Below are 21,201 nucleotides of genomic sequence, written 5' to 3' on the forward strand. Positions count from 1 at the left end.
TGTTGAGTATGGAGACTGCCCTTTCATTTGAAGGAAATTCACAGTTCCAACTCTGTAGCGTGGCCTCTCTTAACTAGTGGTCAACACTGGCTGTGAAAGGGGGGCCAGATAGCAGTGAAGCAGATTCGTTCCTCCTGTCTGCAGTTTGATTGCAGTATGAAGTTCAGCTTGCTTCAGTCTGTATCTTCGTGTTCTTTCACTAGGTACTGAATTTTGTGATCTGTTGGAAATAACAAGTAAATAGATGCCTAACACTTTATACAGATTGAGCATCTTAATCCAAAAATCCAAAATCCAAAATGCTCCAAAAGTTTCAGCTTTTGGAGCACTGACATGACACCACAAGTGGAAAATTCCACACCTCATGTGACGGGTCACAGTCAAAACTCAGGCGCACGACCCACAGTTAATTTAGTGTCCCCAAGGGAAAAAAGACCCTCCTGGCTCCCTTCAGATGTGATGTGTCTTTTCCACACATGCTTAGATTCACTCAAACACCTCCACAAAGGGTAATAAAATGGTTCATTGTACACAAACATTGTTTCATGCACAAGATTATTAAAAATATTATATAAAATGAGCTTTTAGAGAAGTGAGAAGAGAAATGAGAGGTAGGGGAGGGAGGGAGGAGTTGGGGGACAGTTGGGGGAATAGTTGAAGGTAAGGTGTTTAGGCCGAGCTCTGAGGAGGTGACACTTAAGTAGAGACTCACATGGTGAGAGAATGGGGCAGTCTCCTGAAGGAGCAGAAGCACTGTGGGCAGCAGGGTATGAGCAGAGGAGGAGTTCAGTGTGTTGGAGTTTGGCGACTCCTGTGGAGTCTTGTGGGATGATGTTAGGACAGGGATGGACCATGGGGAGGCTGGATCATGGGGAATATGTTGCTCCACCAAGCTGGAGACGATGGTGGCTCAGATCAGAGCTAAAGTAGTGGACACACACAGACACTGAATGAATGATGAAGTTCACTCATTCTGCATGTGTCCCATGTGATGCATCCGCTGCACACCAAGTACTGTTCTAGGCACTGGGGATATAATAGTGAACCAACTGGAGCTGCCATTTTGTTGGTAGTGATGAGAGAGACCATGAGAAGAAAGGCGAGAGCCATGTCCTGTAGAGAGTGGTGTAGCCTGGGAGGGAAGTGTGTGGGGTTGTTGAGGAAGAGTGTGCTGCTCAGGGAGGAATGAGGTGGGACAGCATTATGGGAAGAGCAACCAAGATTCTCATAGGCTTGGGAGCTTGAACCCTGAGGTCTATTGCTGGACTAAATATGTGAGGTGTGAGAGGAGAGAAGAATCAGGAATGACTCTTTGATTTTTAACATGAGCAACTCAGAATGAGAGTGCTACAGTTTAGAAGCTTGGAAGGTGGATTTTGTGGGGGAATGAATGAGTTATTAGACACCTCAGGGGATATACTCAGCTGAATATATACATTAGAGCTCAGAAGAGTCTGGACCAGTGACATGAATTTGATCATCATCTAGAGTATGAGTGGCACAGGAAGCCACTTGTGTGGATGAGGTGACAGAGGAAAAGGTTGAGGACAGCAACCAACATTTAGAGGTGAGGTAGAAGGCAGAGCAGTGTGGAATCAGGGAAGCCGAGAGCTTCCCTCAGCACAGTGGCACGAAGCTTGGACACCACCTCTTGTCTGTCCTGCTTAATTCCATTCACATCTAGAGTAGACTTGCTGTGTGCACACCGCTGACCACCTGCCTCATGTGGCAATTGTTCCTCATGGATCTTAGCCCCTTGCCTTTACCATGAGCCTCCTCAGAGGTCAGGGCACTGCCTGTTGGCATTTCTCATGGTGTCATACACGTTGGGTGCTTCCCAAATTAGTTACATCCATCAAAAAACTTCACTCTATCTGAGAAGCTTTAATAGTGGACTTGGGGATTATTAAATCCTAAAAAACATTATAACAAAAAGTTTTCTTGGTGTGTGTCTGTGCCTAGAATTGAGAAAATAAGTCATCCAGTATTGAGGCCATTTTATGAAAAGCCTTTAAAATCTGCAATGCATTGGCCTAGCAGTTCTACTTCTAGGGATTTATCCTAAGAAAATAGTCTTGGGTATCTGCCAAGAATGTTCACTGGAGTGTTGTTTATAATGTGCGAAACAGGAGCTAACCTAAATGTCCAACAATAAGGGATTGGTTAAGAAAAAAAAAAAAAACAAAAGCCTCATGGTGTGTATTCATACTCTGGAATTACTGTCCCCTTAAAATGACGATGTAGAAGGACATGTATTGACTTAGTAGAATATTAAGTGAAGGAAGTGTGTTTACAAATGTCGTATTTTTGTCTGATTTCACTTACCTTCATTTATAGAGAGTGGATAATTGGCATAGTGTTAACATTGTTTATCTTGGAATGTTGAGATCATTGATGATTTTTACTGTTTTTTTTTTTTTTTTTTTGTTGTTATTACCTCTAAACTCTCTGTAGGAAGCATGCTTTCTTGATCAATAAAACAAAGTTGGAATTTATGCTTCTTTTGTTCATAAAAAAATCATGTTTTTAATCTTAGGTTATCCTTTATGTCTACATTAATGCAGATATGGGGAGAACACAGTCTACCCGGCTCATGTCGAATGGTAGTGGGAAGCATGGAAGCATGCGTTTTGGAGTCCCCACTTTCCAGGTCACAGTGACAGTTTTCCAGTATAGAGCAGACTGATTGCCCTGTACCCTTCAGGCAGGGTGCAGTAGTAAGTTATTGATAGTTGGCTGCTGAGCTGTTGCTCAGGCGTTGGCAACTGACACTCTGCAGAAGGGACCAGGAGTGTGCAGTGGTGGAGTCAGGCTGGCCTGGGTTGCAGATTTAACTTTCGCCTGTCCCTCTGTGTGCCCCTGGGCTGTAAGTTTTAGTTTGCAAGGTTGACAGGGATGGCCTCTCCCATAGTCAGTTGGTGTGTGCTGCATAGTCTGGCCCAGAATGAATGCCCGCTAACTAGTTAGCCACCTAGACTGTCAGTCTGCAACCCAAAGCTCCACCGTGAACAATTGAACCTTATTTCTTTTTTTTTTTTTTTTTTTTTTGAGACGGAGTCTCGTTCTGTCGCCCAGGCTGGAATGCAGTGGTGCAATCTCAGCTCACTGCAAGCTCCGCCTCCCGGGTTCACACCGTTCTCCTGCCTCAGCCTCCCGAGTAGCTGGGACTACAGGTGCCCGCCACCACGCCCGGCTAATTTTTTGTATTTTTAGTAGAGATGGGGTTTCACTGTGTTAGCCAGGATGGTTTCAATCCCCTGACCTTGTGATCCGCCCGCCTCGGCCTCCCAAAGTGCTGGGATTACAGGCGTGAGCTACCACGCCCGGCCGAACCTTATTTCTTTAATAATAATACAAGATTCCTGAAAACCAACTGTATTATTGTTTGAAAATAGTTTTAAAATTATTTCCTTTTAACTGAGACGTTTACCCTCTTGTCTTCCTTCAGTCTGTGGGCCGGGCATTGACATCCGCAACGACTATCAGCAGCTGAAGCGCCTGGAGAACTGCACGGTGATCGAGGGCTACCTTCACATCCTGCTCATCTCCAAGGCCGAGGACTACCGCAGCTACCGCTTCCCCAAGCTCACGGTCATCACCGAGTACTTGCTTTTGTTCCGAGTGGCTGGCCTAGAGAGCCTCGGAGACCTGTTCCCCAACCTCACGGTAATCCGCGGCTGGAAACTCTTCTACAACTACGCCCTGGTCATCTTTGAGATGACCAATCTCAAGGATATTGGGCTTTACAACCTGAGGAACATTACTCGGGGGGCCATCAGGATTGAGAAAAATGCTGACCTCTGTTACCTCTCCACTGTGGACTGGTCCCTGATCCTGGATGCAGTGTCCAATAACTACATTGTGGGGAATAAGCCCCCAAAGGAATGTGGGGACCTGTGTCCAGGTACCATGGAGGAGAAGCCGATGTGCGAGAAGACCACCATCAACAATGAGTACAACTACCGCTGCTGGACCACAAACCGCTGCCAGAAAAGTAAGAATGATGCTGACTGCTGCTTTCTCTCTGCTTCTCTCTCTTCTCTCCTTCTCCTCCTTGACCTCCCTTCTCTTCTGAATGCACGAGTTCCACTGGGCAGGGTGCAGTCGTGTTGCATTTAGGACGTGGCACGCCTGCTGTGCGGAAGTGGTTCCCAGCAGGGGTCTTGGTTGGCTTTCCTTTGCATCTGGGACTCTTGGATTGCGGGACTGTGGCATGGCTGGAGGCCATCATGGCTGCTGTCAAGACTATTCAAATCACATGTTAGAAATAATCCACCGCACTCCTGGGCTAGAAACTTGCTGACCTTCAGCTTTGAATTCCTGATGAGAAAAGGTGACCTGGTGTGCTTGGAAGTCCCTGAGCCTTGGCAGCTGGGGGCTGCTTATGTGTCAGCTCTTTCATCCTTTGTGCAAAGTGATATTTTTTGTTCTGCATGACTTCCTTAGTTTGAATGGACTTGGAATATGGGTAACTAAAGGGAAAGTAAAGCACTCACTCATATCCTGTGAAAGCAATCCTTGGGTCCTAGTGATGATGTTATGATGCTCAGGTGTCCTGGTTATGGCAGAGCACCTGGCCCAGGTGGGAGACCTCTGGACCCATTTCCACAAGTCCCAGGTTCAAGCTGTACTTGCAGTTAGCTGTGTAGCAGGGTGCATTTTTAAATCTCTGGGATTCTGTTTTCGTTCTTTTATACCTGTTTACTAAACAGTTGTGAAAATCTTAAGAATTCACAAGTGAAGGAAGTTTGGAAAGTGTTTACTGCTCTGGGGGTCAGATAGTGGTATTTTGAAGTTCTTGTATATTTATCTGCAATATGCTTATTTTCCCTTGAGAATAACTGAGCTCTTGCCTTCATGTGATCAATTCCTTGAGAGCCAGGCTGTTTGGTATTAAAATGTGACTCTGAGCCTTCACCTTATTGCATTCAGCAATATTTACATATATTGGCTAGGAAGCTTTTCCTCACTAGTTGGAAGTCAATGTGTTAGCTATAAATAGCTATTATTTAAGTGTTGGCCTTGCATAACAGTTAAATATGCAAGGAACCCATGTTCTCCAGTTATGAAGAGCCAAGAAACCCCAAATTGTTAGACTTGCCTAAAATAAATAAAAGGTGAGACCCCACGGAGGTGAAGTGTGTAAAATAAATAAAGGCCAGACCTCAGAGGTAGCCCTTACTTCAGTTCCCCTTCAGCCAGGCCTGAGGAAGGAAAAGGATCTGTGTACCCTGATCTGCCACACACTTTTATACTCTGCAGAATTGGATCAGTGTGTATGTGAACATTGATTAGTAAGGGCAGGGGTCCCACTGGCTGCAGCCAGTACCTCGTAGAGCTCTGAGAATGCGGTCAGACCACTTTAAGGTTGGCCAGAGTTGAAGGGAGATCTTACGGTAAAGTCACTTGTATGGTTGATTAAAACTGCCTTATCATTAAGTTACCCACTGGTTTGAGAAAACAACAAAATAATGTTTTTTAAATAACCTTGACATTTAAAACTTTTATCTGAAAAGTAAAAGGTGTTATCAAGGGAGGCAGCATGGAGTAGAAGACAGATGTTGAATGTAGTGATGAGGGCCAGGAATGACCTTGGATGAGCCAGTCCCTCTGGGCTGTAGTTGGGCTTTTATAGACTATTTCTAGGGCAGTCGGTACATCCCTTAGCGGTGATCATATATGGGCATGAAGATGTTTTGAAAACTCATAAGCTCTTTACAGAAGGGACGTGCCGTATGAAACGTCATTAAGTGGGGAGTTGTTCAGGAACTAGGTAGGTAGTTACTTTGGTCTTGCCATGGGTTTTCGGCTGTTTCTGATCAGCTACTTATTGAAGACCCCTGGGATAGGGGTGAGGCCTGCATTCTGGATCCAAGTCTAAGAGGGGCAACTAGAAATTAGCAAGTTATTTAAATTGCCTGGGCTTCGGTTTCTTCATATGTGGAATGGGGTAAGGCCTGCCTTCCTCATAGGGCTGTTGGAAGATGAAAAGGAGAAAGGAGAAGCACCGTGGAAAGGTAATGATGGTTAGAAGTTGGGCTCTGCTGGTGACAGACAGAGCCTTGATAACACCTGTTGGTTGGTCACCTGCTTCCCCAAAGGCCATGTCCTGCAGCCTTCTTGACCATCCCAGCCCTGCTGATGTTCATTGTGATTTCACAATGGAGTACTTACATAAAATTCATAACTGCTTTCAGGGAAATTTACTTCCCTTCCCCTTGTCCTGAAAACTCAGGCATGGGCATATTTCTTGGAGATTTTCTAGTTGAATCAGAACTTTTCTTGGTTTGCTTAGATTCCATTTAGACCTGCATTGTCCAGTGTGGTAGCGGCTTATTGAGTACTTGAACTGTGGCTTGTCCAAATTGGGACTGCTTTAGGTGTAAAATATACACTAGATTTCCAAGACATATAGGAAAAACCCTGTACACCATTTTATTAATAATTTCTATGTTGATTACGTGTTGAAATATAACATTTTGGATATATTAGATTAAGTAAAATGTGTTCTTAAAATAAATTTCACCTGCCTGTTTCTTTTTAATTCTTTTTTTTTTTTTTGAGATGGAATTTTGTTCTTGTATTCCGGGGTGGAGTGCAGTGGTGCGATCTCGGCTCACTGCAACCTCTGCCTCCTGGGTTCAAGCGATTCTCCTGCCTCAGCCTCCTGAGTAGCTGGAATTACAAGCATGTACCACCATGCCCGTCTAATTTTTGTATTTTTACTAGAGACGGGGTTTCACCACCATGTTGGCCAGGCTGGTCTCAAACTCCTGACCTCAGATGATCCGCCTGCCTCAACCTCCCAAAGTACTGGGTTTACAGGCGTGAGCCACCATGCCCGACTCTTTTTAATTCTTAATGTGGCTACTTGAAAATTTGAAATTACAGATGTGACTTGCATTCTGTGTTGGTAAGCTGCTTCAGAGCATTTCTTTTAACACCAGGAGTTCTTCCCTTCATCATCTTTTTGGCTGAGTGGTCACTGCAGTGCTGACAGCCTGCACCTCTCCAGCCAGAATCCTTAGGAATCATTTGGGGAGCTCCGTGTAGGGCATTGAGAGTCCAGGCAGAATGGCTACCTTGAGTTCAACGTAAGTGTTAAGATGGCCATTCGAAAAGATTAAGCACAGAAGAATCCCATTCAGTTAATCTTCCGTTGGCTGGCTGTAGAACTAAGGAGAACATCTGGAGAAACATGTCAAGGGTGTGTGTGAAATCGTTGAGCCTACTCGGTTTTGTCATGCTGATGTACAGTTTTCATTTGGCACTGTCCTTTAAACTCCTTCTGTGCCATGACTCTGCAGTGCCTGGCAGCGTAGTAGACTCTACTCCCACTATAGACGTGATCCCTCTGTGGTTTCTCTGCACACTTCTGTATTTCTCAGTTCTTTTTGGATTTGGGAGTGGATTTTATACATTTTTGACTCATTCTTAAAGAGCGATTGACCCTTAAAGAACTGTGTACAGCGCTTTCCTTTCAGTAAGAACATAGTTGTGTGGCACCCCCTGACATGTGGTGTGGTTGATTCCTCTTCCCTTGTCTTCTGACACCACCCTCTTATGGGTCTCTTACTGCCCCCGCAGCTGCTGCTTCTCTGTCTCCCTTCCCTCAGTCTGGCTTTTAATGGTGGTCTCCTGACATAGTCCATTCAGGCTGCTGTAACAAAATCCCGTACCCTGAGTGGCTTACACACAACAGAAATACTGCTCACAGTTCTGGAGACCAGAAGTCCAAGTTCAAGGTGCTTACCAGCTTAACTGTCTGGGGAGGGCCCACGCTGTGGTTCACAGAAAGCACCTTTTCACTGTCTTCACATGTTGGAAGGGGTGAGGGTTTTTTTTTTCTGGCCTCTTTTTTAAAGGGCACTAATCCCATTTGTGAGGGCTCCACCCTCATGACCTAATCACCTCCCAGAGCCATCACACTGGGTATTAGGTTTCAACATAAAAATTTTGAGGGGACATAAACATTCAGATCATAGCATGGCTGGAGTTCTATCCTGGGCTCTCTTTTCACTTTGCTTGTTCTCATCTCATCCACTGGTAACTTCATTGCCTCCTGTTTCCACCTAAACTTCCAAATATCTCCAGCCCAGAACCCTTTTGAGCCCCGGACCTGTCATTCATATCAGACCACCATGAGCATTTCATTACAGCGTCTGATGGTCTTCCCTGTTTCCTCACTTTTGCCTTTTTTTTTCTTTTCTGTTCCCTCTTCAGTGGGCCACACTCTTGTTCCCCTGATTCTTATGTCAGGAATGTGAGTGTCCTTTGGACACTTCCTTCTCCAGTTGCACACCAGGCCCTTTCCCTCCCGAATGGAATGGAAATGCTGCTTCAGCTGCCCTCCTCTGCTCCTCCCCCTTACAGCATTGACATAGCCTCTCTCTGCTTTGTGCCCTGTGGCTCCACCGAGCACTGGGGAGCTTTCCAGTATGCACTTTTTTTTTTTTTTTGAAGAATGAGTCTCGCTCTGTCACCCAGGCTGGAATGCAGTGGTGCGATCTTGGCTCATTGCAACCTCCGGCTCCCAGGTTCAAGTGATTCTACTGCCTTAGCCTCCTGAGTAGCTGGGATTACCGCGCCGCCACACCCCGCTAATTTTTGTATTTTTAGTAGAGACAGTGTTTCACCATGTTGAACAGGCTGGTCTCGAACTCCTGACCTCAGGCGATTCACTTGTCTTGGCCTCCCAATGGTGCTGGATTATAGGCATGAGCCACTGCGCCCAGCCATCCAGTGTGCACTTTGGACTGATGTGCTTCCCTACCTGAAATCCTGTAGCAAGTCCCTATAGGATAGGCATACGGTACAGTGTGAAGCTCCTGAGTGGTCAACAGCTACCCCACGACAACATGCCACACTCTATGTGCCACTCCCTCCAGCCTGCCTGCCGAGTCCTTGGCCCCCGTAGTGCTCTCCCGTGCTGACCAGCCGGCTTGGCTCAGCTAGCCGAACTCTAGCCTTGCCTTTTCCTCTCGAGGATGTAAGGGCTTTGCAGATTTCAGGAGGCCTGTCTCCCAACACCTGATGGGACACTTTTTGCCCCACTGTAAATTCTGGGTGTATCCTCCAGTGTATGCTGTCACCCCAAAGGCAAGCACTACATCTGCTTGGTGAAGGGTTTATTGTTAGGAAGATACATTTTCCCCTTGAGCGAGAGTAGCATATTGTGGCAGTCTTCAGTGAGCCAGTTGTGCCAGGATTATGAAATGCAGATGTTTACCGTGTCATTGTTGCTGTCATTGCTGCTGAAGAGTACTGACCAAAACCATCTGCAACTCTTAGTTGAAAGAGAGGACCACTATGGTGGGTAGCTCTTTTCTTTCCTGCCATTGTCGGGATGATTACAGGTCAAAGATGATGGAGAAGTATGGAAATCATCTGAAAGGTTCAAGCTTGGCGCATGAAGCCATTCATGACTTTGTAAGGCAGTTATGCTGAAGGCCAGTTCTGTGCTGGGAGGGACAGAGGTGAATCCTCCTGAGTGCCTGTGGTTTTATTTCCCGGTGAATTTGCCTAAGTGCCTGTTGTTTGCTTGCCATGGAGGCTTTCTGGTATTTCATTTCAGGTGCAGATGCCCACCTTCCCACAAAAAAACCCCAACAAAACCTAAGACCTTACTGCAACCAAGTCTCCAAGTACTTTTTAACCCGTTGGGATGAACAGCCTGTGGTCTACTCAGATCACCCTGAGTGAGTGTGAGAAGGCCTGGGCTTTGCCAGGAAATCCAGGAAGGCAGGGTCGGGCTTTGTTGGAACCCGGCTTAGCTGTTGGGGCAGCCTCATTTCAATTAAAAGGACATTGACTGGGAGCAGCAGTCCTGGAGTTTGTTGCATTTCCTGTTGCCCTCAAAATGAGAAACCAGGAAAATAGCAGATTGGAGCCTTTGAGAAGGCAGTAAATGGCTGTTTTTATTGACAAAAGGAAAACATTTTACTGCCATCTCACTGATGGCATCTCACTGACTTAAAATGAAGGCAAGTTGTAGTTTAAAAAAATAAAAGTGTACTTTTTTCCCCCCTACACGTTCTTATAGTCTTGTTTATCAGCCACTGCTCATAAGGGCAGTGTTGTCTTGTGGAGTAGAGGCACTCTCCTTCCCTCATTTTCCTATGTAGGTTAGTATGGCTGACCTGCTAGATCAAGGTGGAGGACCTGTTTAAGAATGTGTAAATTTAAGGCTGGGAGCAGTGGCTCACACCTGTAATCCTAGCATTTTGGGAGGCTGAGGCAGGAGGATCGCTTGAGTTCAGGAGTTCAAGACTGGCCTGGGCAACATGGTGAGACCTTGTTCATATAAAAAAATTTAAATAATTAGCTGGTTGTGGAGGCGTGTGCCTATAGTCCCAGCATTTTGGGAGGCTGAGATGGGAGGATCGCCTGAGCCTGGGGAGATGGCGGTTGCAGTAAGCTGTGGTTGTGCCACTGCACTTCAGCCTGGGTGACAGAATGAAATCCTGTCTAGAAAAAAAAAAGAAAGAATTTGTAACTTTAAGTTTTATGGCTAGCTTTTTGAGAAAGGAAAATAATAAAAAAAAGAATGTGTAAGTCACCTGCTGGATGGGGGGAAGAGAGACACATTGTCTTTGTAGTGAAACTTCACTCATGTGATGTGTAGTATTTCATCTTAACTTTTTTTTTGAACTTAAGCTACTTGTGAAGAGCTGAAATGTTTCTGTTAAGCGCTGTGTGGTCTGCGCCAGTCTCCTGCAGGCTGTTGTTCCCCAGACTGCTAAGACGATCATGACACAGGCCTGCATTTTCAGGTGGACCCTTGGGAGGGGCTTGTGGACCCTGGAGGAGAAGGCAGCCAGGAGAGGGGTATCTGGCTTTGTGTTGTTGGTAGGAACTTGTCTCGGTTGTCCTGGAAGGCCTCTGCTCTGGTCAGCTGCTCCCAGTGTGGGGGTGATCTTTATTTAGAAGGGGGTCACATGCCCCCAGGCCTCATTGCAATGCCTTTTTTAGTCAGGCGTGGAGCTCACATTCTGTTCTGCCTGTTTGCCGACCCCTGTTGCCAAGATGGTGAAGCAGTTTGTGTGCAGGTTCCCTGGGACCTGGCTTAGCCCACCTCCTTTCTTGGGGCGTGTGCCTTGTGCCTCAAAGACTTTGCTTTTGGCTAATTGTCATGTAATGATGGTGTCACTATCCTGGGCCCCCTTCAGAAGTTTTTAATAGGGATCTCATCTAAGAGACCAAAAGCTTTCAGAATGACTGTCTTAGAGTGATTTTTGCAATGCCAGGTATTTGGAAAATATCTGGAGCCCCTTCAGCTCTCACCAGTTAAACCTATTTGTACAATCGTTCTGGTTTCTTCCTGTGCTTGAAAAGCCTCTTTGTTGTGTTAATACCTCTGTCTTGCTTTCCTCATGTGTATGCCAGTGTGACATTCTCGGCAGAGTGGGGATGACGTGGAGCGTGTGGGCCCGTGGTTAATCTTGTCCTGAATTGCCTTGCTCAACTTGCGTGTATAGGGTGGTTCAAAAGTTAAGTTTGGCTGGTGGTGAAGTTGGAAGCATCACTTAGAAACACGCCTCCTTTGGGCATATGGTGTGAATCAGGGACTCTGGCTATAAAAGGTGGGGTCTCTGAGCACCATTCTAGTTGCAGCGTTCCCCTGACTTGGAGGTAGCGAGAGACAGCCAAGGTGTTCGTTCCAGGGAGGCTGGTGGGTGGGAGATGGGATTTTTCTGTCTGTGGCACAGGCAGTATTAAGTAGAGCAGGCTGGTTAAATCACATTTTAAGTAAAAACCAAAGTGCACAGATGATCGGCAGAACTTCTGGGGGATAAGAAGCTGCTTTCCTTGAAGAAGTTCGCCTCCAAACCAGCGCCCATGGCTCAGCAGCCAGCATGGCAGCCCCAGGGGTGCATGGGACTTGGGCATATGAGGCTGGTGGGGGACAGGGACAGCTGGGTCCAGCAGTGCCATTCCCAGGGATGGTTGCCACGTCATCTGTCTGCCCTGTCCTTCCATTTCCTTTCTTTGAACTCAGGGGGCTTGCATCGGACTACCTGTGCCATTTCCTCAAACTCTAAAATTGAGTAAGTTACCGAGGGGTTTTCGTGGTCTGCGCTGAGAAGATTTCTTGCTTCCTGATCTGCCTATGTGTTCGTGTTGCTTGCTGTCTCTCTCTTTCTCTCTCTCTCTCTCTCTCTCCTCTTTCATCCTAGTATATACAGGCAAGGTATGCAGCATTTAAAATGTTCATAACTCATCAAATGGCACACTGATCATCATGTATAAGTTGGGAATCAGGGTTTAAGAAATTTAGAGATCATTTATATGGAAGAAGGAACCCCAAGTAGAAACCCAAAATCTAGACCATTCTGGGTTCTAGTTTATACCTGCCACTGGCTAACATATGGCTTTAAGCTGGATGTTATAATGAGAGCTGGATTTTCGTCTGGTTGCACACAGCGTTGCTTTTCTGTCTTTGGAAAAATAGCTCACTGCAGAGCCCTGGTAACCGTTTGAACTGCATTGCAGGAGTAGGCAGAAGAACAGAACAGTCCTTGGAGCTTGGTAGGAGGTGTGAGGGCTTATGGGGGACAGTTGTCTTTTCAAGTCAAGGAGGAATAAGGGCTCTGGGGCCAGTGGAAAGGGTGAGTCTTAGACAGGGAAGGGTGACCATCCAGGTTAGATCACTTCTTCTGCAGGGTCAGCTTGGCGGCTGTTTTTAGGTTTTCAGGCCCTCACCCTTGATATCCCTGAGCATCTGTTTCTCACAATATTGTGGAGTCCGTAGGGGTAGAAGCTACCATCCTGTGCCTGCCCTCACCCTCAGTGCAACTGGTCTTCAGGATGTTTACGTGGCCCCACATGTGAATGTACAGCTTTCCCCTGTTTGTTTTCCCTATGGCATATTAACAGTGAGATCTGCAAGAATGCATAATTTTGTACAGAATGGGATGTATTTCTTTTAAACCACGTGCCTGAGTGGACAAGTGGTATCAGATGCAAAGGTTTAAGAACCATCGATGCATTGAGATAGTGCCATCTGTTTGCCTCAGGTATTTGGTGCTAGGACAAAGCTGCCAGGCCTCACCTTCCTTCAGTGAGACAGGAATAGGACAGTATTTGGAAAGCATCTAACGGGTTTCCAAGCACATAGTAGGTTTTTGGTAAATGGTGGCAGCTGCTGCTATTTTTTTTTTTTTAAATTGAACTATCTAAGAGTTACATTCTGAGACCATCTAAAATTCTGAGTCTTAAGCTGGATTGAGTATGTATGTTCACTACCATATCTTAAATGGTCCTTCTGTATTGCTTTTCTAAATTGTAGAATTTCAATTATCATAAATAGCAGGCCATACTGTAGGTGTAGTTCTTGCTAATTTGATTTGTACTGTTCAAATTCTTGTGTCTGTCCAGATAAACTGTATCTTTAAAGAACATTCAGTGAGGTACATATGTCTATATCGGGGTGCCAGTGGAGTCCCACTAGTTATATGTAAACTCTATTTATTTGATTCTCAAACTGAATTTATTCTGTTTGCAAGTTTGGTATTTGGGAGCATTTCAGAAATATCCACAGATTCTTGTATGATACTGACATTAAATACTATCTCTTTGAAATGCCTCTCTCTGTGTCCATGGAGAGCATTAAAGTGGTTAGAGTGGGCACAGTTATTGGTAAAGATAACAAAGATGTGCATTTTTATGGCAACTTTAGGTCTCATATAGGTAGCCAACCATCTGCTCCAGGATGAAGCATGTGCCTGTTTATTCTCTTCTTTGGTAGTGCTAGCAGTATATGTGTGCGCATGTGCACATGTGTGTGTGTTTGTGTATGTGCATACCACTTTATTCTCCCACCCAGCCTCTTCTCCTGTTTTGTTTAGTTTCATTTCCCTCCTCTCACCCCCATTGCAGGAAACAAACACTGGCTCTCTGTCCTCCCTTAGATATTCCTTCCGTTCAAGGGGATCAGGTGGGTGGGAAAATGTTGTGCAGGAATGCCAGGCCTCTGCCCAAAGCCGGGCTTCTGTTTCATCTCATTATTGAACAGAAGTCGCTTTTTGTTTCTTTGCCTTGGTCACAAACAAGCACCCAGTCCTCTCTTCTTTCTTCCTGCCATTTTTCACAGAATCCATGTGGGATGGGAACAGAGGCAGCATATTTAGGGACTGTCAGTTGCTTGATACCTATGGCCTTGTTTAGAGAAGCTGTACCCACTGCCTCAATGTGGAGCTCCATCTAATTTGTTTTTGCAATTCCTAATGAAGGGACCTGGATGAAGTTAGTGAGATTGCTCTTCCTGGGGTTTATGCAGGGTGGCCCGTGGAGCTTAGCCACCCTTCATGCAGAAGGTGGGGCTGAGGGCAGCCAGTGTGACTGAGGCTGGCTGGCCCACCCTGAGTTGCTTATGCCCATGGGGCCCCTGGGGAGGAGGGCCCAGCTGCAGCGCGCATACATCTGCCCTTGGCAGCAGATCTGTGAACCCAGGCTGCCATTCTGGATTTCCGGATAGATGCAAAGTGCTTGGATGGGTTTTAGCAGCTGCTGAGACCAGGAGTTGGGCTTAGTAGTAAAAAGGGGGAACAAAATAAAAGAAGATCAGGAGGCAAAGAGCCTACAGTACAAAAAAAGAAAGACGAAGGTTGATATTATTAGAAATACTTCCTGGGCAGCCTTAGTGTTTGGATTAGGATCCCCCCCCCCCACCTCCCAGAGGTATTAGTTGTAATACAGAGACAAATGGAAACTAGTCATCTCCTTAGGTCCTAGAAAAGACCAGCTTTGTTCCTGGGGTGGTGGTAACCTAGTACAATGTTTCCGTTCCTATTTCTTGACCTCTGAATGGCCCCTTCTGCTTTGCTAAGTGGATGATATTATTAGTTGCTTAGACTATTCTTCAGATAGAATGTAGGGATATATTTTTGTTCTCTTCCTCAGTGAACTTGAAATGATTGGATTATTTTGTAATACGTCGATACTACTTTTAGAAGCTTTTGAATAACTGTGTCAAAGAAGCTTTAGAACAGGTTTTAAGCAAGGTTGCAGAGAATGTACTGAGTGTGTTTTTCCACTCACAAGGAAAGACAGCAGCTGAATGCAGAAGTGTGTATCTGGTTCTAACTCTTTATCACTTCAGGGACTGTCCAGGCGGCACCGTCCATTGGATCTCCTGCCCCTCCTCTTCCAGCCCCCGCCTCATCCCTGTCCATTCTTTTGTGACCAGTAGTTGCTTATGAATGGAATTCTGAGGATGTATAATTTTCTCAGAAGAATACTTCTTTAGCTCACTAAATATTTCTTGTTTGCTGAGAGGAAAAAAAAATGCTCCTTGGAAAAGTCATTGGATGCCAGAGGTGGGTGATTAGGAGGGATGAACTTCTAGGTGTGCCTAGCAAAGCCGTTTCTATTGATAGGCAATTAATAAAACAGCCAAACTTGACCTAACAGACTGCCATTTTGAGAGGAATTTGTTTTGCAGGATTAATTGGCTTCGAGGTATATTAGTGGCTGTGCAGTGATGATGGCTGTCGTGCCTCCTGTGTCTTCTGCCCATTGTGATGCAGGGCAAGTGCTTAGGCCTCAGACACAGGCTCCTTGAACTTCACATTCAATGCTTTAGGGTGGGGGGACTTGAGACCCTTGACTTGACTCCCACTGGAGTCCCACTGGAAAGTTTCTGTTGCTTATTTGGGTAATTCCAACTCTATCTTGTTGGGCAGTAGTGTTATCCTAATTCTTGGAAATACTCAGAGTGTAGAATAAAGAGCTGATGAAAATGTGTAAGAAGGGAGTAAGTGGTTATTAGAGAGAAATGGTGACTGGGATGATGCTCTGACCCCTTCAGGAAAAAATACAAGGTGAATGGTTTATTATGAACTAGTTCAGATTCTGTTTTTGGAAACGAGCTTGGTTATACATAGTGCATTTGAAAAGCATGAAGTATGGACTTTCAGATGCCAGTTCAGCCTCCTGTAACTCCAGTCGCAAAATCCCTCTAGTGTATCTAAATAAATGCAGACTCATCAGTGCCTTACCATTATGAAGCTAGGCTGGAGAGGCAGGTGGCCTGGATAATCAAATGGCAAGAAGTATAGGGAGCAGCCCAGCGTCATGATTTGGGGGAATTTGCATGAAAATTGTGTACACTTAAGCACCATTGTTTATTGCAGAAAGCACGATCTGGCCTCTTCTACTGAATTTCCTTCCAGCTCTAAGATTCAGTGTTGAAGACAAGGTTGTTGGGGACCTCGGATAGATATGTTGGCCCTGGCTTTCAGTAAACACTACTAGAGACTGAAGACATGTTCTAGACTTGGAATTGTATGAAGCAGTCGAACTTTTTAGGATGAGTCCTACCCTTAGGGACTGCCTACAAGACTAGATGTAGAAGAGGAGGCTGTGGACATCAAAAAGTGGCTGCAATTCTAGAGTTCCAGAGAGCTTACTGAGGGGTAACAGATATAGGACAGGAGACTGGCAAAGCACCTCAGTGGTAGGGCAGAAAGAAGGAAAGTGGTTAGGGAAGGAGTTGAGGGCAGGAAATTCAGGTAGGATTGATGTTAAGTCTTATATCTTTGAAGTGACTTTCTCTGGTCTGCCTTTTGCTGCTACCAAAGTGAATTATTCATAAGTGCATATGAGAAACACTGATGTAACTCGATTATGTGGAATGAATTTAAATTCATTGAAGTCATTCTTTTAAACTAAAGTAAGCTTTCCCTCATCCAGAATCTGAGCAGCCCGATAGCCAAGCAAGAGTTTCCTTTTGCCATGGCCAGTGATTGATGTCTTCTTCTATGATGCTGCTGAAATGCTGGGGACTCTGAAGCGCTATTGGAATGATCAGAGCAAAATTAAAATACTTTCTCAGTGGTTTGGGAGTTGGGTGCGTTCTGCTGTGTTTTTCGGTTTTCAGCATCTGGGTTTGGTGTGCATGCATGGTGAGCTCCAGCTGGAGCAGACGTTACCTGCTGAGGCCACGCTCTTCATGGCAGCTGGAGCAGACGTTACCTACTGAGGCCACGCTCTTCATGGTTTCTCCTTAACCGTCACCCACTTGATCTTCCATGAAGCCTCCCAAATCTCCCTTACTGAGGACTCTTGCTTCCAAGTTGCTTTTGTGGTCATCCATTGCTGGGTTATTTGGGCAATGATGATGGTTTCTCTGTACTTTTTATCAGTAGGTTCAGAGGACCTTGTTTACTCCTCATTTATCTCTCTCCTCAAACAGTTGAGAAACCACTTGTGGATTAGGACTCACGCTTTGTTTATAATGTTTGATTCTCCAATCTCGCAGCTAGTGGGAGTCCCATGGCGGAGATACTCTGTAAAAATCCATCTCCCATGTGGGCTTAACCCCACTTAGTGTCTGAGTGGTTTGGTCCTCATAGTTCTCTTGGGGGAGGAGCAGGAGGAGGAAAGGGAGGAGGAGGAGGCAGTGATGGCAATGGCAGTGGCAGCAGTGGTGGCATCTTGGACCAGAGTGAGAGATCTTGGACCAGAGACAAGAGAGGTCTTCTCTCAGGGTAGTGCACCATGAGAGGGAGCACTTGTTTACATTTTGTGCCCTGGACACCAATCTTGCCTTGCTCTAGTGCTGGCCCTGAGAGGTGCAGGAATTTTATAAAGAGATTTATAAAACCTTTTTGGATTACCAAATTGGTCCCTGGTTCTAGCTGGAATGAATAAACCAACTAAATAACAGTAGAGTTTGAGAGTAAGTGTGTGCTCTGAGAATGTGTGCACATGTATGGTCTGGGTGAGTTCTTCACTTTGCTGACTTGTGAATTATTTGGGGTCCTGTGCTCCTCCCTACCATTCTTATTCATGTCAGTCCACCATCATTAAGGAAGTGAAAGTTAACACTTTGTATACGTATCACTTCCATAAAGAGGGAGACTGGTGAAGAGGTTTGAGTTATAAGTCACACCTAGGTTAGGTTTGGATGTGTCTTTGCAAGTTTCCTTGGCCAGTTTCCATCGGGTCCCTCAGCTACACAATTAACATACCGCCGTTTTGTGCAAATCTCATGATAGGCGGTATGAGATGACACAAACTAGGATTCTGTTGTGAGATAAGATAAAAACACTTGACACTAAAAAAAGAGAGAGACAGCTTATGCTGTGTGACGAGACACTCTATGACTTTTGCCAGAAGAGAAATAGAGGCAGCAAGTGCTAGGAGCTCAGAGGAGAATGAGTTCCACATTTGAAACTTTGCATGGAAAGAATGTTTGGGTCTGGTGAAATCGAGGCCTTTCATGAGGAATGTCCACACTTGCTCAGTACTGTTTGCCGAGCACTGTATACATGGCCCTTGACTCGTTGAATGAGTCGTGCTGCAAAACTTTGCCAGGCATTTGGAATGTGAAGTATGTTATTTTGTAAAGATGAGGTCTGAATGGGTGGTTTAGGTCCTAGGGCAGTGTCCCTCTGTCCCCCACCCCCATATGTACCCTCAAGCCAGTTTGGCTTAGACATTATTTATCTCTGACTACTGTGTACAGCCTTAGTTCCATGGGGAGGAAAAGGCTTGATGAACTCTATCCTGGAAGGTTGGTGGCTCTGTTTTCTGATGGATGAGGTAGGAGTGGTGGGAAGCTGGTAGTTTCTACTTTTGCCTATTTAAAAGCCCCTCTGAGGCCTTAGCACTTACCAGATGTTCAGGATTGGGGAAACAAAGGAGCTGCCTTTGCAGAGGTCTGTGGGCATGCAGTGGGCGAGAGAGCAGGCACTGAGTGCCCCGAGCTTCCTGCCTGTGTGGGCAGGAGGATTCTAAGTGGAATCAGGAGCATCTCCGCTTGATGCTGGAGGAGGTGTGGAGTTGAAGGTGGGATTCTTCCTCTTGAAGGACTTGAATGAGTTTCTGTGTGGCTGAACAGAAACTGGTTCATCACTCATGTCATGATTTTTGTGAAGCGAGGACTTGGGGTCCAAGTCTAGGTTTTAGGTTCCCTGCTGTAACCCATGGCCACCGAGAGAGAGTTTTATGATAAAAGGTCAGCAAAGTATCTGACAACATCTCACACTAGAATGGGCTTCGTTCATGTTTAGTTCCCTCTCTTTTTATTCCGCGCCCCCACCAACCCCAACTTTAAATCAGAAACGTGAGGGTGCTGATTGAAACTTTTTATAACTTTTCTTATTGAGAATTGTTCTCTAGAGTTGTCTCCAAAAACAAAGGAATTCCAGACGTTCTCCTTCTCTCCTTGTCTCTTCCAACCTCCAGTCAAAGAAAAACTCTGCATATGATCTTTGGCCCGGAGAAATATTAAATCTATGTTAAGTATGCAGACATGAATGGGCAAATGAAGGATTTGTGGCAAAGAAGATTTGCTGAAACAAATAAGTAATGTAAATGGGCAGAGGGAAATATTAAATTGATTGCATCTTTCAGCTCCTGGTACTTAACGCAAAGATAAAGTAGTGGGAAAAGGTTGTCATTTGAAGTTAATGGAAAGATGAGGGAGTTTTGAAGCTAGCTGGGATTTTTCTGCCTGTTAATAGAGTGACTTGGATTACAGACTATAAAAATAAAGAGTAGGGCAGTTCCATTTAGTATGGATCATGATACTGATTGCTCTCTGAGCAACCTCTGTACTAAGGGAGGAGAAGCTAACATCCCCAGGCCTGGAAGATACTAGATACCAGCTCATTAAACTCTTGTCAGAAGCCTTCATTAGCATCATGGGAAGATTTGCTATATCTATATTATGAAGCCATTTAGATTTTTAAAAAAATGTATGTTCTTAACCTTTTTTGTTTATTAAGTGGGGCAGTAGATTAGGACTGAATGGATTTGATTCTCTCATTCTACATAGTATGCCTAGAAGCCAGAAGGTTTCCCAGAATTTGTATTATAGTAGTGAGGGCAAATTTAATTAGCAGATAGGAAAATCTTTGAAGCAGTTTAGGCCAATCCACTTAATTGTATCAGCAATTAATATTTTGAGAAAATAGAAAGAAACAAATTTACATTTCTTCTGGGACTTTGTTTTGTTATCCTTTAAGGTTATTGTAAATGAGGAGACTTTTGAACTCACAGACTAAATCTAACTACTGCAGATAATCATTAACTTTTTCTATTGTGTGCCACCCTTCCCATCCAGATTATTCCATTAGTATCACTTATGAACCAAGAACCTGTGAGCTTGCAAGATGCATTTTTAAGAAGGCTCAACTTTTTGACTTGTGTTAAAGAAAGTTTAGGTGTGAGTCCCAGAAATGAGTTTCATGGAGGGGAGAGGTTGTCTCTCTGGGTGGGTAATATAGGGGCCACTAGGGGCTCACTGTGGCTTTCTGGCACTGACAGTTACGAAGCAGGGGTTACTAAAGTGGGAGAAAGCAGCCAGTTCTCCAGTAGCCCCAGTGAGAGCTCTCATGGATCTGCCTATTTTCACTGGGGTAGGAGCCATCACCATCAGCCTTTCTGTGGCCCACAGTGCCATTTTCTGATTAAGCTGAGACCTCTGTAATAGACACGTTGTCATTTTTTCTTGTATCTAAAAGTTTGCTTGACTGCAGTGGGTCTCCAGCTCAGAGCAGGTCTGGCTAGAGAAAACAGGAGGTGATGACTGGAGCACTTTGCCCTTATAGAACATGCTCTGGTGTAAAAAGCGAGAGGATTTTCCTTGCAGTTACTGAAGGTACCTTGTGTACACAGAAAGAAGACAGAGGGAGTCCCAGATGCCTCCTTATCCCTCATAGCCGGATCCTTTAGACCTGTGCAGTGTCCGTGGATTTGGTTATTCAGTGATGTGCTGCCATTAAAATAAAGGCATCGGCCCTGGAATAGAGAAGTTCAGTGAGAACCTCCGTACTCCAAGAGCATTTTCTAGGAAATAACTTCACCTGCCCTGTGTAATTCTCTGGAAGAATCACAGTGAGTTGGAAGGAAACTAAGACTTGGAAAAGGATTGGAGAGGTTAGCCCAGACCACACCAGGGCTCTGAAGGCCAAGCTGGGGTTAGAACCTGGGACACCCTCCAGCCCACTGTCTCCTGTTCCCTGGCGATTTACTGCCCCACTCCTCTTTCCACTCTCAGGGGCTCTGGATCTAATGAGGGGATTAATGCAGTTTGCTGCACTAATACATTGCAAATGGTGCCAGCCTTAAGATATTTTGGTGGTGGAATCAGAGCTACGGCATCTTATTAGGTCAGAATCTATATCTCCTTTTCCAAGATGTTTATATGATTTAGTGTTTTCTGAATTGGGGTGGGGGGGAAGGAAAAAAAAA

The 21,201-nt window shown here is 45.2% G+C and overlaps 1 protein-coding gene across 2 annotated transcripts in view; it reads left to right on the forward strand.

Annotated features, from left to right (window-relative positions):
• IGF1R (insulin like growth factor 1 receptor) overlaps positions 1-21,201 on the forward strand; it is a 278,119-nt gene that overhangs the window by 14,677 nt on the left and 242,241 nt on the right. For both annotated transcript variants that reach the window (XM_017886884.1, XM_017886885.1), the window contains exon 2: positions 3,449-3,994. In XM_017886884.1, the coding sequence (XP_017742373.1) occupies positions 3,449-3,994 (546 nt within the window). The remainder of the gene's footprint in view (positions 1-3,448; positions 3,995-21,201) is intronic.

The sequence above is a fragment of the Rhinopithecus bieti genome, unplaced genomic scaffold (assembly GCF_001698545.2).
Source record: "Rhinopithecus bieti isolate Rb0 unplaced genomic scaffold, ASM169854v2 scaffold_15821, whole genome shotgun sequence".
Lineage (NCBI taxonomy): Eukaryota > Metazoa > Chordata > Mammalia > Primates > Cercopithecidae > Rhinopithecus > Rhinopithecus bieti.